Below are 14,861 nucleotides of genomic sequence, written 5' to 3'. Positions count from 1 at the left end.
GATGCACGTCCAACAATTTTTTAAAACCATCCATACTTCCGATTGTGAAAGAGAGTTCCACATCCTTACCGACCCTGACAGTGAAAAACCCTCTATGCAGCTTAAGGTTAAACTGCTTCTCTTCCAGTTCCAAAGTTCGCTGTACTCCAGTGGCCTCCACAGTCACCAGATCTCAGTACAATAGAGCACCTTTAGGATGTGGTGGAACGAGAGATTCACATCATGAATGTGCAGATGGCAAGTCTGCAACAGCTGCATGATGCTATCATGTCAATATGGACCAAAATCTCTGGTGAATGTTTCCAACACCTCATTGAATCTATGCCACGAAGAATTAAGGCAGTTCTGAAGGCAAAGGGGGGTCAAACCTGGTACAAGCAACATGTACCTAATAAAGTGACTAGTGAGTGTATATTGTATTTATAATTGACCATATCATATACCATTTTTATGGCCCTGAACTGAATTAGTAAAAAAAAACCCTAGAACAGTATATCAATTTGTTGTATTAAAGCGAAACAAGATTCTATGAAGTGGACTTACAGTATCTCACAAAAGTGAGTACACCCTCACATTTTCTTTTCATGTGACAACACTGAAGAAGTGACACTTTGCTACAATATAAAGTAGTGAGTGTACAGCTTGCTGTCCCCTCAAAATAACACACAGCCATTAATGTCTAAACCGCTGGCAACAAAAGTGAGTATACCCCTAAGTGAAAATGCCCAAATTGGGCCCAATTAGCCATTTTCCCTCCCCGGTGTCATGTGACTTGTTAGTCTTACAAGGTCTCAGGTGTGAATGAGGAACAGGTGTGTTAAATTTGGTGTTATCGCTCTCACTCTGTCATACTGGTCACTGGAAGTTCAACATGGCACCTCATGGCAAAGAACTCTCTGAGGATCTGAAAAATAGAATTGTTGCTCTACATAAAGATGGCCTAGGCTATAAGAAGATTGCCAAGACCCTGAAACTGAGCTACAGCACAGTGGCCAAGACCATACAGCAGTTTAACAGGACGGGTTCCACTCAGAACAGGCCTCGCCATGGTCAACCAAAGAAGTTGAGTGCAGGTGCTCAGCGTCATATCCAGGGGTTATCTTTGGAAAATAGACGTATGCTGCCAGCATTGCTGCAAAGGTTGAAGGGGTGGGGGGTCAGCCTGTCAGACCATACGCTGCACACTGCATCAAATTGGTCTGCATGGCTGTCATCTCAGAAGAAAGCCTCTTCTAAAGATGGTGCACAAGAAAGCCTGCAAACAGTTTGCTGAAGACAAGCAGACTAAGGACATGGATTACTGGAACCATGTCCTGTGGTCTGATGAGACCAAGATAAACTTATTTGGTTCAGATGGTGTCAAGCATGTGTGGCAGCAACCAGGTGAGGAGTACAAAGACAAGTGTGTTTTGCCTATAGTCAAGCATGGTGGTGGGAGTGTCATGGACTGGAGTTGCATGAGTGCTGCCGGCACTGGGGTGCTACAGTTCATTGAGGGAACCGTGAATGCCAACATGTACTGTGACATACTGAAGCAGAGCATGATCCCCCCCCTTAGGAGACTGGGCCACAGGGCAGTATTCCAACATAACAACCCCAAACACACCTCCAAGATAACCACTGCCTTGCTAAAGAAGTTGAGGGTAAAGGTAATGGACTGGCCAAGAATGTCTCCAGACCTAAACCCTATTGAGCATCTGTGAGATGGTGGAGGAGCGCAAGGTCTCTAACATCCACCAGCTCCGTGATGTCGTCATGGAGGAGTGAAAGAGGACTCGAGTGGGAACCTGTGAAGCTCTGGTGAGCTCCATGCCCAAGAGGGTTCAGGCAGTTCTGGAAAATAATGGTGGCCACACAAAATATTGACACTTTGGGCCCAATTTGGACATTTTCACTTAGGGGTGTACTCACTTTTGTTGCCAGCGGTTTAGACATTATTGGCTGTGTGTTGAGTTATTTTGAGGGGACAGCAAATTTACACTATTATAGAAGTTGTGCACTCACTACTTTACATTGTAGCAAAGTGTCATTTCTTCAGTGTTGTCACATGAAAAGATATAATAAAATATTTACAAAAATGTGAGGGATATACTCACTTTTGTGAGATACCATATATGATTATGACAGTCATGTTAGTGAAAAGTGCCTTTTTACTGCTCCTAGGATGTATTAGAAATGTAGTTCTTTCCTATAAGAGTGATGTGCTGCTTCACAAGGTCAGATCTATATTTACCAGTGAGCTTCATGTTTAATTTTAGAGAGTGTGTCACTGCAGGGTGCTGTTCTTGTGACAAGAAAAGGCCTCTGTGTAGCAGATGAGGACTGCAAAAGGTGAGAAACACTTTGTGGACTATAAAAACAATGTTTGTACACTGCAAATCAAATGTAATAATCAGAGCTTCCACACGGCACTGGCATCAGTTAAAGCAGTTATGCTGGTTATCTGGGGTTAGCCTCTATCTTATCCAGAAGTATTTCTCCATACAACCTGACTAATGTACATGTGTCATTATGCAGGGCATGAGCTGGGAACTCTTTACTAACCTACAGCTGTTGCCTGAACAGTGTACTGAATATTACATAGCGTTGTGCTAAAATATTAATTCTCTATATATATAGCCATTGTTTGCCTTTAACATATAGGATTACAGATGGGTATAATGTGACATAACAAGGGTGTCCTGAGGTGGTTATTAATTGAACTCTATAATCACTAAAGGACGGCTGTTATTTAAGTAAGGTGCTAACACAAATTGTATTTGTTTCCGGTTTGTATGAGTTTTCTCACATTACCTGATATGGGAGCTGAGCATGATGGCATATCCAATATACTGTAGGGCTACAGTATGTAAAGCAACAGCTGCCAGAAACAATGTCACTATAGGTTACAGAGATGAGCAAATCATTTAAATCTGCATGGACAGCTGCCCACCTGTTCCTGTCCTGCAAACCATTCTGAAGAGTTCACACCCATTGATACCTTTGCTTTTTTTTTTTCTTTTCAGGCTGGGTTCACACTATTGCGAATTGGATGCGGGTTCTCCGCATCCAATTCACATTAGCAGGAGATTGGTACCGGCTTTCTATGGAGTTGGTTCACATATCTCCGCTGCGGTTCCAGTGCCAATTTGCACAGGAGCCCTGTGCGTCTTATGGTCTATTTCAGGGCCAAATTCAGCCAAAAATTTGGGCTGAAATCAGACCTGAAATGGTGAACGGGGACGCACCGGACCCCTGCTGCGAATGCGAAGATAGTGTGAACCCAGCCCTAGTGTTTTAATACTAAAAATGTGTAATCTCAGACCCAAAAGATACTACCCGGGTACACCGGGATTATAGCCCGGCACCTCATAGCAAAAGGCCTTTAACCAGTTCAGTATTGGACACTTTCACCCCCTTCCTGCCCAGGACAATTTCCTGCTTTCAGTGCTGTCGCACTTTGAATGACAATTCCTCAGTCATGCAACACTGTACCCAAATTACATTTTTATCATTTTTTTTCACACAAATAGAGCTTTCTTTTGGTGTTATTTAATCACCACTGGGTTTTTTATTTTTTATTAAATAAATGAAAATTACCGAAAATGACCAAATATTTTGAAAAAAAAATGTATACTGATAAATTTCTTTAATACAAATAACCCAAATCAGTGTATATTAGTCCACAAACTATGATATATTGATTTGAAAATCGATCAGTACTGATGCACTTACGACCTTTCATGAGGCCCAAACGAATACCCTCCAAATGACCACTTTTTGGAAAGTAGACAGTCCAGGGTATTTAGTAAGAGGCATGGTGAGTTTTTTGAAGTTGTAACTTTTTCTCATATTTATTTGGAAAATGTAGAATTTTAACCACTTGCCGCCCGCCATATAGCAGAATGACGGCAGCAAAGTGGTTTCAATAACCTGACTGGGCGTCATATGACGTCCTCAGGATATTAAGCCAATGCGCGCCCCCGGGTGTGCGCATCGCGGCGATTGTTGTTGCGGTGTGTCAGTCTGACACACCTCAACTCCAATCTAGGTAAAGAGTCTCTGACGGAGACTCTTTACCACGTGATCAGCCGTATCCAATCACGGCTGATCACGATGTAAATAGGAAGAGCCGGTGATCGGCTTTTCCTCACCCGCGTCTGACAGACGCGAGTAGAGGAGATCCGATCGGCTGCTCTCCTGACAGGGGAGGTCTGTGCTGATTGTTTATCAGCACAGCCCCCCCCTCGGATCCCGCCCAGGACCACCATCATGCCACCCAGGACCACCAGGATGGCCATCCACACTGGACCACCAGTTATGCCCCCTCTAGACCCCCAGGGAAATACTAATCTGTGCCCAGGCAGCTGCCAATCAGTGCCCACTCACAATGCCTACCACTGCCAGTGCCACCAGGGATGCCTATCAGTGCCTCATATCAGTGCCACATATCAGTGCCCAGCAGTGCCGCCTATCAGTACCTATCAGTGCCCAGCAGTGCCGCCTATCAGTGCCCAGCAGTGCCGCCTATCAGTGCCACCCATAAAAACCCATCTTTGCAGCCTTTCAGTGCCCATCGGTGTCCATCAGTGCCCACCTGTGCCACCCATGAGTGCCCATCAGTGCCGCCTATCAATGCCCATCAGTGCTGCATGTCAGTGCCACCCATCAGTGCCGCCTACCAGTGCCCATCAGTGGCGCATATCAGTGCCCATCTTCAGTGCCCGCTCATTGGTGCCACCTCATCGGTGCCGCCTTATCAGTGCCTGTCAGTGCCGCCTTATCAGTGCCCATCAGTGAAAGAGCAAACTTACTTATTTACAAAATTTTATAACAGAAACAAAAGCAAAACTACTTATTTTTTTCAAAATTTTTCGGTCTTTTTTTATTTGTTTAGCAAAAAATAAAAACCGCAGAGGTGATCAAATACCACCAAAAGAAAGCTCTATTTGTGGGAACAAAATGATAATAATTTAGTTTGGGGACAGTGATGGATGACCGCGCAATTGTCATTCAAACTGCGACAGCGCTGAAAGATGAAAATTGGTCTGGGCAGGAAGGTGTATAAGTGCCCTGTATTGAAGTGGTTAAATAAATAGTTTTTTTTCACCATTTTTAATTTACATACTGTCACCAATGCAGTACAGTGTCATCATTTAACTGGTGTGGCAGTGATCAGGGACAGTATATAAAAAGTATATATAAAAAAAAGAATAATAATATTCTTTTAAATTGTTTGATAATATGTTTGTCTATTTAGGCTGGGTTCACATCTATGCGAATCCTGCATCCAATTCGCATAGCAGGAGAATGTGATCGGCACTCTATGGAGCAGGTTCACATATCTTCGGGCGCACTGCACAGAAACTCTGTGCATCTTTGGCTCAGTTTCAGGGCCGAATTCAGGCACAGATTTGGCCCTGATTCAGCCCTGAAATGGAGAACAGGGATGCACAGCGTTCCTGTGCGATCCGCAGACGGTTCCAGTGCGAACCGAGCCTCATTAGTGTATCTTTCTTTTCTGTGTCCCTGTGTGAACATTTCCCTTCACTTCCTCTCCTGGAGACACAACAGGAAGCGAAAGGAAATCTCCCCACAGTGAGTGAACTCTCCTCTTAGACAGTTGTCACTTGAACAGGCATCCCCACTGGAATATTTCCCGTCCCTTCTGTTGACAACTGTACAGCTTAGGGTTTCCCATTACTTGGTTATAAATACTTACCTTACTTACCTGCCGGATGCTGGGATGCTTGGCTGGCTAAACATTAATACTGTCTGAGAACAGGACTGTTCCTCTTCGCTCCAGTACACCGCTGTGGCCCGTACGCATCCGGGGGAGGCAGGGGTAGGTGAACCTTTATATACACCACCAAAAACAAACAAAAACCCCCCCCCTTCCTCTTCTCTCTCCCCCTTCTCATTGGGGAAGTGCTACATATGAGATAGAAGTACCCAGAGAACAGCATTCCTCATCTATGAACACCAAATTAAACGCCATCTCTTTCGCAAGCATTCCTCGCCCCTGGCTGTAATTACCACTGCCTTTTTTGCATAAAAACCAACGGTAACATAACAGATGAATTTTTCTTTTCAACTATGCCCCTGAAGAAGGATTGAAATAGAATGTACCCGAAACGCGTTGGACTTGAAAAGAATTCCACCATTTAAACATTATCTGTTAACTGCCAACCAAAATAGATATCACAACCGCTGTGTACTATGTCTATTGTATATGTTTTCGTTGTTTGCAAATGTTTGCATTGCTTTTAATACTAGAACGTTTTGAATAAACATAAACATTGTTTTATTACATACATGTATGTGTACTTTCCCATTTTATATAATAATTTTTGCAAGTGCCGGAAAAATCCACTCAGGGGAACCCCCTTTTTTCCTAAAAAGTTTTTTGGATGTGGCACGGCCCCTTTCCCTTTTAACCTAGGTAAACTAGTCACTCCCCTTTATAAATACTTTTGGTCTTCAATTCATCACACGGCATGAATCATCTTTAAAATAGTTATTTCAAAATTATTTTATCAATGTGTGACTACAAAGGTTTTGAATGAGAAGCAGACATTACTGCATTTGGGATTTTTTACTGCATACTTAGAATACCAGTGATCATCGCATGTGCAGTGCATATTAATATGTATTATGCCGCGTACACATGAGCGGACTTTACGGCAGACTTTGCACGGCGGACGGGATTTCGTCGGACAATTCCATCGTGTGTGGGCTCCAGCGGACTTTGTTTTCTCAAAAATTGGCCAGACTTAGATTTGAAACATGTTTCAAATCTATCCGACGGACTCGAGTCCGGTCGAAAAGTCCGCTCGTCTGTATGCTAGTTCGACGGACAAAAAGCCACGCTAGGGCAGCTATTGGCTACTGGCTATGAACTTCCTTATTTTAGTCCAGTCATACGTCATCACGTATGAATTCGACGGACTTTGGTTGATTGTGTGTAGGCAAGTCCGTTCATTCAGAAAGTCCGTAGTAAAGTCCGTTGAAAAGTCCGCCGGGCAAAGTCTGCCGTAAAGTCCGCTCGTGTGTACGCGGCATTAGTTTCACTTAAAATTTTCTTTTCATCATAATATTTTATCTTTTTTATATTTTTATTTTTTTTAAAATAAGAATGGATGAAACTGAGGAAGAACAGTTGACTAATTATGAAATTCAGTTTGGCATTCAGGAATCCTTACAAACAGTCACAGCTCCTGCTCATCAAACTAGGTAAGAAACCATGTTGACTGTATTATTTGGTCAAAGTAATGTCCAGGAATGATTTGACTTGACCATATCACTGGAATTTTTTGTTCCTTTCAACTAAGGAGTCCCTAACAAGACTGATTTGGAAACAACTGATATCTTGTAAACACCACTCTCACAACACCACTGCAGAACTGAATGTACCTTCTAAACAATTTGTACACAATTTGCTTAAGGGCTTAGAGCCTGTTGGGTAAAATTTGCCAAGATTTATCAATTTGATTTCTTGGTCATAAAATCAGCCATCATATTGTAGTTTAGAAGTATGACTGCCAATAATTTGCTGTGCCCTGTTACAGTAACACATGAACTTAACCTCTTGCCACCCACATAACACATACATGCAGCAGCAAAGAGGGTGGGCTTTACCACCCAAACGCTGCACATACACTCTATTGCCAAAAGTATTGAGACGCCTGCCTTTACACGCACATTAACTTTAATGGCACCCCAGTCTTAGTCTGTAAGGTTCAGTATTGAGTTGACACACCCTTAGTAGCTATAACAGCTTCAACTCTTATGGGAAGGCTGTCCACAAGGTTTAGCAGTGTGTCTATGGCAGTGGTTCTCAACTCCTGTCCTCAGGACCCACTAACAGGCCAGGTTTGCATGATAACTGAAATACATCACAGGTGATATCATTTGCTGCTCAGTGATTGCAGTATTCTAGTCTGCATCTCCCCAAGTTAATACCTAAAATCTGGACTGTTAGTGGGTCCTCAGGACAGGAGTTGAGAATGTTTGAATGTTTGACCATTCTTCCAGAAGCGCATTTGTGAGATCAGGCGCTCATGTTGGACGAGAAGGCCTGGCTCGGAGTCTCCGCTCTAATTCACCCCAAAGGTGTTCTATCGGGTTGAGGTCAGGACTCTGTACAGGCCAGTCAAGTTCCTCTACCCCAAACTCGCTCATCTATGTCTCTATGGACCTTACTTTGTGCACAGCCCATGTTGGAACAGGAAAGGGCCATCCCCAAACTGTTCCTACAAAGTTGGGAGCATGAAATTGTCCAAAATGTCTTGGCATGCTGATGCCTTAAGAGCTCCCTTCACTGGAACTAAGGGGCCAAGCTCAACCCCTTATAAACAACGCCACACCATAATCCTCCCCCCACAAAATGATTTGGACCAGTGCACAAAACAAGGTCCATAAAGACATGGATGAGCAAGTTTGAGGCGAGGAACTTAACTGGCCTGCACAGAGTCCCGACCTCAACCCGATAGATCCAACATCACATGACCTCACAAATGTGCTTCTGGAAGAATGGTTAAACATTCCCATAGACACACTCCTAAACCTTGTGGACAGCCTTCCCAGAAGAGTTGAAGCTGTTATAGCTGCAAAGGGTGTGCCAACTCAATATTGAACCCTACGGAACTAAGAATGGGATACCATTAAAGTTCATGTGCGTGTAAAGGCAGGTGTCCCAATACTTTTCGCAATATAGTGTATGTATATGTAGCGGTATCCCCGAAGGGGCTGCTGAGTGATGTGGCCCACCTGTCACCCTGCCCAGCCCGGCATTCACTTCCAGACACTCCAAGACAATGAAAAGTCCATCAGCTTTGTTTTTCTATTTTTATTGAGGGATTAGAACTTGGATGGGGTTAAGGAAATCATGGAAATCATTTGCATAGCTTGGGACCATTCAGATACTCTCCTCCTGCACAACTCTTGCTGCAGACTATCTCTCCTTCTCCCTCCAGCACAGCTCTTCAGGTTCAGTTAGCACATGGTTAGTCCTGACACTGGTTTCAGCCAGGCCTTAGCAAAATGCCTTATTACAGGCAGGGACCGCGGGCCCCTATGGTGTAGCAATTGAAAGTTCTGATGCTAGCTACCCTCTTTGGTGGACTACTACTCCCAGTCAGTCCTCTTCAGACCCTGACAGCCCTCCTGGTTGCAGCTGCCGGTATTCACCGCCCATGACAACACAGTCCTTACCATAGTTGCCAACATTGAAAAAAAAATATGTGGGACACTTTTTTGGCTGTAGGTGGAGCCGTACAATAATTAGGGGGCGGAGCATTAGTTTTGTAGGCGTGGTTTATCAAAAAATTCATAAGTGCGACGCGCAAAGCGCTGTGAGGCGAAAAATGGGCGTGGCTTACGTGTAATGTGGGTGTGGCTTATACAAAGTGGGCGTGGCTTATGTGAAAGTGGGCGTGGCTCAAGAGGGTGTGGTTAGAGTCTGAGATGAATGAGGGATGGAGAGGGAAAGGGGGAGAGGGAAAGGGGGAGAGGGAAATGACGGGACAGCAGCCCCAGATCCTACACAATAGAAATATGTGTATTCTAGAAAGTTTAACAATCAGCAGATAAAGATACTCCAAACGCCTGGTGTTAACGCTTCAATCATCCCGGCACCATGGTTGTTATGGTGTCAGGATGATTGAAGCGCATTATTTCTATTATTACATTGTAATATAAAATTAAATCATTCAACTCACCATAATGCCGAATCAGTGGGATCCCTGAGCATGTCACTAGCCACATCGCCTGCCACCAGCAGAGTCTGTCCTTGCATCAGGTGCCCCCGGCAGAGTCTGTCCTTGCATCAGGTGCCACCAGCAGAGTCTGTCTTTGCATCAGGTGCCCCCAGCAGAGTCTGTCCTTGCATCAGGTGCCCCCGCCAGAGTCTGTCCTTGCATTAGGTGCCACCAGCAGAGTCTGTCCTTGCATCAGGTGCCACCAGCAGAGTCTGTCCTTGCATCAGGTGCCCCCGCCAGAGTCTGTCCTTGCATCAGGTGCCCCCGCCAGAGTCTGTCCTTGCATCAGGTGCCCCCGCCAGAGTCTGTATAGACCCCCTCAGTGCAGACCCCCTCCATCAGTGCAGATCCCCTCCATCAGTGCAGACCCCCTCCATCAGTGCAGACCCCCCCTCTATTAGTGCAGACCCCCCCTCTATTAGTGCAGACCCCCCCTCAGTGCACCCCCCCTCTATTATTGCAGCCCCCCCTCTATTAGTGCAGACCCCCCTCAGTGCAGCCCCCCTCAGTGCAGCCCCCCTCTATTAGTGCAGCCCCCCTCAGTGCAGCCCCCCTCTATTAGTGCAGACCCCCCTCAGTGCAGCCCCCCCTCTATTAGTGCAGCCCCCCTCAGTGCAGCCCCCCTCTATTAGTGCAGACCCCCCCTCAGTGCAGCCCCCCTCTATTAGTGCAGACCCCCCTCAGTGCAGCCCCCCTCTATTAGTGCAGCCCCCCTCTATTAGTGCAGACCCCCCTCAGTGCAGCCCCCCTCTATTAGTGCAGACCCCCCTCAGTGCAGCCCCCCCTCAGTTAGTGCAGCCCCCCTCAGTGCAGCCCCCCTCAGTTAATGCAACCCCCCTCAGTGCAGCCCCCCTCAGTTAGTGCAGCCCCCCATCAATGCAGCCCGGCCCCCTCTCAGTGCAGGAGCGGCCGGTGTTCTGCTGAGAAAGTTCCCCTCGGCAATGGAGGACCCCCTGTACTGCGCAGGCACAGCGCTTGCGCAGTACGGGGCTGGGGAACTTTCAGCAAGACACGGCGCCGTGTCTTCTGCTCGCTTCAGTGGAGAGGGGAGGGGCCGTGCAGCTAAAGAAGCCGCTTCATTGGCTGCACGGATCGAGCCCCCTTCCCCTCTCCACTCAACACTAGAGGAAGATAGAGCGGCGGTGCCGGCCGCCATTTTGCTGGAGCCCGCTGCTCCAAAAAACCAAAAAAAACAACATTCACGATTTTCCTTATGGAAAATCCCGATTCGGGACAGCCTCCAATCGGGACGAGGGTCCCAAAATCGGGATTGTCCCGGGAAAATCGGGACTGTTGGCAACTATGTCCTTACTGGCTCCACATCCATCTCAGATTGCATCCTCCAAATCTGCTCTGGCCTGCCTCCCCAGCATTCCTGGCCGTGTGTCACTCACCAACACCTGGTGGATCCCTCCTGGAGACTTGCCCAGCAGTATTCCCCACTGTCCTCTCCTGCTCCTTTTCAGGACACCCCTTGGGTTGTATGGGTTCTTGTTTAGCTACGAGCCCTTGGCCCAAGGTCACCCCCCTAGACTGGGGGGCTTCCTCAAAGGCCCCGACAGCCTAACAATCCATCTTCAGTTCTTCCATTCGACAACTCCCTCCCCAGCTGGGCTGACCCTGGGTATATAAAAAGGCCTGCCCCCTGCCAATCCAGGTTGGGGATTGGTCAGGGCTCCTTAGAACACCCCAGACAGCTCCACCCTTATTCCCCTCCTTCTTTCTAGAAGCCTCTAGAAACAGAAGTGAGTTAACCGAACTATGATGCTATCTGTGGGTCACCAGCTTACTCTGAGCCACTCCCAGCCCAACAGATCAAAACAAACAGGCCTAGTTTTTAGCTAGGCCTGCTTAACATGACCTGCTCTCTCAAAAATTCTAAATCTAGTAACGACACTAGGTAGAAGGTGCTAAATATAAATGAGCAGCAGAGCTTTCTTTGCTGAGAATACCTTCATTGCCCACTCCCACCATAGCGACCGAGCTGTCAAAGACATCTCTACTAATGACGTAACGGCTCCCAGGGCTGGGCAAGGATGGGTTAAAGAGCAATACTAGGTAACAAGTGAAATCAGTCAGTAAACTTCTGATGCAGTCAGTAAACATTGCACGTGTGTTAAAATCAGAAGGTTCATGTGATTATTCCCCAAAGCTTCCCTTGGTCTTTGACTGAACAGTGAGGAAGAGGCAGAATTGATGATGTCCTCACTTTCTCTTCCTTCCTGCATGTGGGTTTAAGCTGTTCATTCTCACAATCAGGTAAAGCAATAGACTGGTTCCTAATTCTGCCCCACCTCTTTTTGCCAATGTTAGTGTACCTATGCAGAGGAATTCAGGGGGCTGCTATTAGGGCAGATTCATTTATTTATTCTAAAAATACAGTTACTGAGATGAATACATTGGAGCTATTTTACCTGGCAAAAGATTTGCACATCTGATCATCCTGTCCTGAAAGATAGTACAGCCAGCCTGGCAACTTAATTTCTCTCTGCTGCTATTTAGCCAGATAGATTACATCCCCATTCCAACAGTCGCATGCCAGCGCCGGCATTAGCCACCATGGGATGACATAATTCCTGTACATGCAGAGGAGACCATCATTCTAGCACATAGAGACTGGCCCAGCAATGTGAGCTGCACTGCGCATGCACAGCTCAATTTACACCGCCAGAGAAGACAGCAAACAGGCAGGTAGGGTCATGTTATTGCAGAAGAGACCTTGGGTTTGATTTACTAAAACTGTAGAGTGCAAAATCTGGTGCAGCTGTGCATGGCAGCCAATCAGCTTCTAACTGCAGCTTGTTCAGTTAAGCTTTGACAAAAAGAAAAACCTGAAAGCTTATTGGTTTCTATGCAGAGCTGCACCAGATTTTGGTCTGGCGTTCCTTGCATGGGTGCATGCTTTTTTTTATGTGATCAATATGTCAGATAAAACATAGTAAAACCTACAGGTTGGAGTGTGCATTGACAAAATAAAGTGGTTATAAAGGCAGAAGATTTTTTTTAGCTTAATGCACTCTATGCATTAAGGTAAAAAACCTTCTGGGTGCAGCACCCCAGCCCCTCTTATATTTAACCAAGCTCCTCCCTCTTAATTGGCTGAGACAGCAGCGGGCACCATTGGCTTCTGCTGCTGTCAATCACAGCAAAGGGAGCCAATGAGGGGAGAGCCACGCCTCTGTGTGTGTGAATTGACCTATAGAGCAATGGCTCGGAAAGTAAACAAGCTCCTTGCTGTGGGGCACTTAGCAGGGGGGAGGGGCCTGGAGCCCCAGCAGAGGACCCGAGGAAAGGACGATCGGGGCTACTCTGTGCAAAACCACTGCACAGAGTAGGTAAGTATGACATGTTGTTATTATTAATTTTTTCAAAACAAGCCTTTAATATCATTTAAGCCTGCAGATAAACATTTAGGGTACAGTTTAATAGTGTAATTGCCACATAATATTACAGTTTGTGAAATATATATTTTTGACATTTTTGCACATCGGCTGTCCAATAAAAAAACAGAGCAGGGTTTTTATTAAAACAGTATATGATTTTAAAAGCCTTATATATTCCAAAAAGTGTATGAAAATTACTGTATTTAGGTATTTAAATTACGCATAGAGTATTTGTCAACACATGCTAATGCTGCTATATTTGGCTAAAATTGGCCTGGACTTCTAAGCATCAATGACCCCTGGTCACAAGAGTGTTCAAAGAGGCTGCAATCAACTCACATTTAGGTATTTACACAAATTAATTTAAAAATAAATGTATTTTTTTTTAATTAGCACACAACTAATTAATTTGTGTTGTTTTTTTATGTCCATCTGCTTTAATAAGTCTTAAGTCTCCCCAGAGTTCAGCTTTCATTTTCATTATTAGTTGGAGTGTACTGTTACCAATTTTAAATAGTAATATTTTTAGGATTGTATTAATGATAACATAGAACCTTTAATATTGAAGTACAAAGAGTACATTTGTGGCAACCCAATACTGTTTGAGTATGAAGTCTACTGGTATCTTCAATTTTATGTTATTTTTGTTTTGGTAGCAAGGAAGTACTCTTTATTTTTAGTGACACATTTTATCTCTGTATAAAAATAAGTGTGGCGCTAAAAAAGATGTCCTTTATTGGGCAGAGCCAAACAGAATGGTATCTGGAGGGCAGTGTGCACAACAAAGAATATTGATGAAAATAGGTCCTATAGGACTGTTATTGTCTTCACCAAAAACAAAACAAATGATAAGAACCGCAAGATATACAAATAATATATATAAGTGAAGCGTATATAAACTATTGTAGCCCCTGAAGTGACAAAACAATACATGTGCATATATTCAAAAATATATATATAAACCAATATACAAGGAACCACCTAACCCAACAATAGGGAAAAGTAGTAATGTGCAAAAAAACCAAGAAAACGTGAAAGTTTAGTACATCACAAATGTGTATTCCACACAAATAAAACGTGTAAATGAGAGGTCCATCCGGGACTTCTATAAAATAGGTGACCCAAAATCAATGTGTAAAGAACCACCTAACCCAACAATAGGGAAAAGTGGTTGTGACAAAAAAACAAAAAAAATATAAAAAAATATAAAAATTAGTTTAGTGCGTCACAAATGTGTGTTACACACAAATCAAACGTGTATATGAAAAAACATCCGGGACTTCTGTGGGTGACCCAAGATCCAAATAATGTGGTGGGAAAACAATCAACAGCCACCAAGATCAATGCTGGAGGACCAATGGATCCAAAGGTGGCATCCACGAGATCTGGTGATAAACCTCTGTGTGAAAGGTGTAGGCATATGTACCCTTACCGGAGGTGGTGGACTCCCAGTCAGCGACTTGGGAGTCAAACAGACTTGTATAGAAGCAGGGGGGGTAGCTCCTGGATCCCAATAGCTGCAGATGGTGAAGGAATGGCAACACTCACCGACTCGATCGCTTTGATCTCACCGACATATCCCATCAAAGTTATCAGTACTTGTTGTAGATCTAACTCCATAGGCAGGAAGTCAATCCTCAAAAGGAAAAAACGAAAGGCTTCCCCATAGTGTGAATCAACTAAGAACCAGCTTTATTAAAACGAATAATAAAACACTATGGCTCTTCAAAAGAGGACAATA

General features: G+C 44.7%; 1 protein-coding gene across 2 annotated transcripts in view; it reads left to right on the top strand.

Moving 5' to 3' along the window:
* Positions 1-14,861, top strand: part of ASB15 (ankyrin repeat and SOCS box containing 15) — a 59,032-nt gene that overhangs the window by 6,355 nt on the left and 37,816 nt on the right. For both annotated transcript variants that reach the window (XM_073619778.1, XM_073619776.1), the window contains exons 2-3: positions 2,259-2,331; positions 7,114-7,212. In XM_073619778.1, the coding sequence (XP_073475879.1) occupies positions 7,149-7,212 (64 nt within the window). In that variant the 5' untranslated portion in view covers positions 2,259-2,331; positions 7,114-7,148. The remainder of the gene's footprint in view (positions 1-2,258; positions 2,332-7,113; positions 7,213-14,861) is intronic.

The sequence above is a fragment of the Aquarana catesbeiana genome, linkage group LG03, assembly GCF_042186555.1.
Source record: "Aquarana catesbeiana isolate 2022-GZ linkage group LG03, ASM4218655v1, whole genome shotgun sequence".
In the NCBI taxonomy this organism is placed as follows: domain Eukaryota; kingdom Metazoa; phylum Chordata; class Amphibia; order Anura; family Ranidae; genus Aquarana; species Aquarana catesbeiana.
This window is presented reverse-complemented; position numbering and strand designations above follow the sequence as displayed.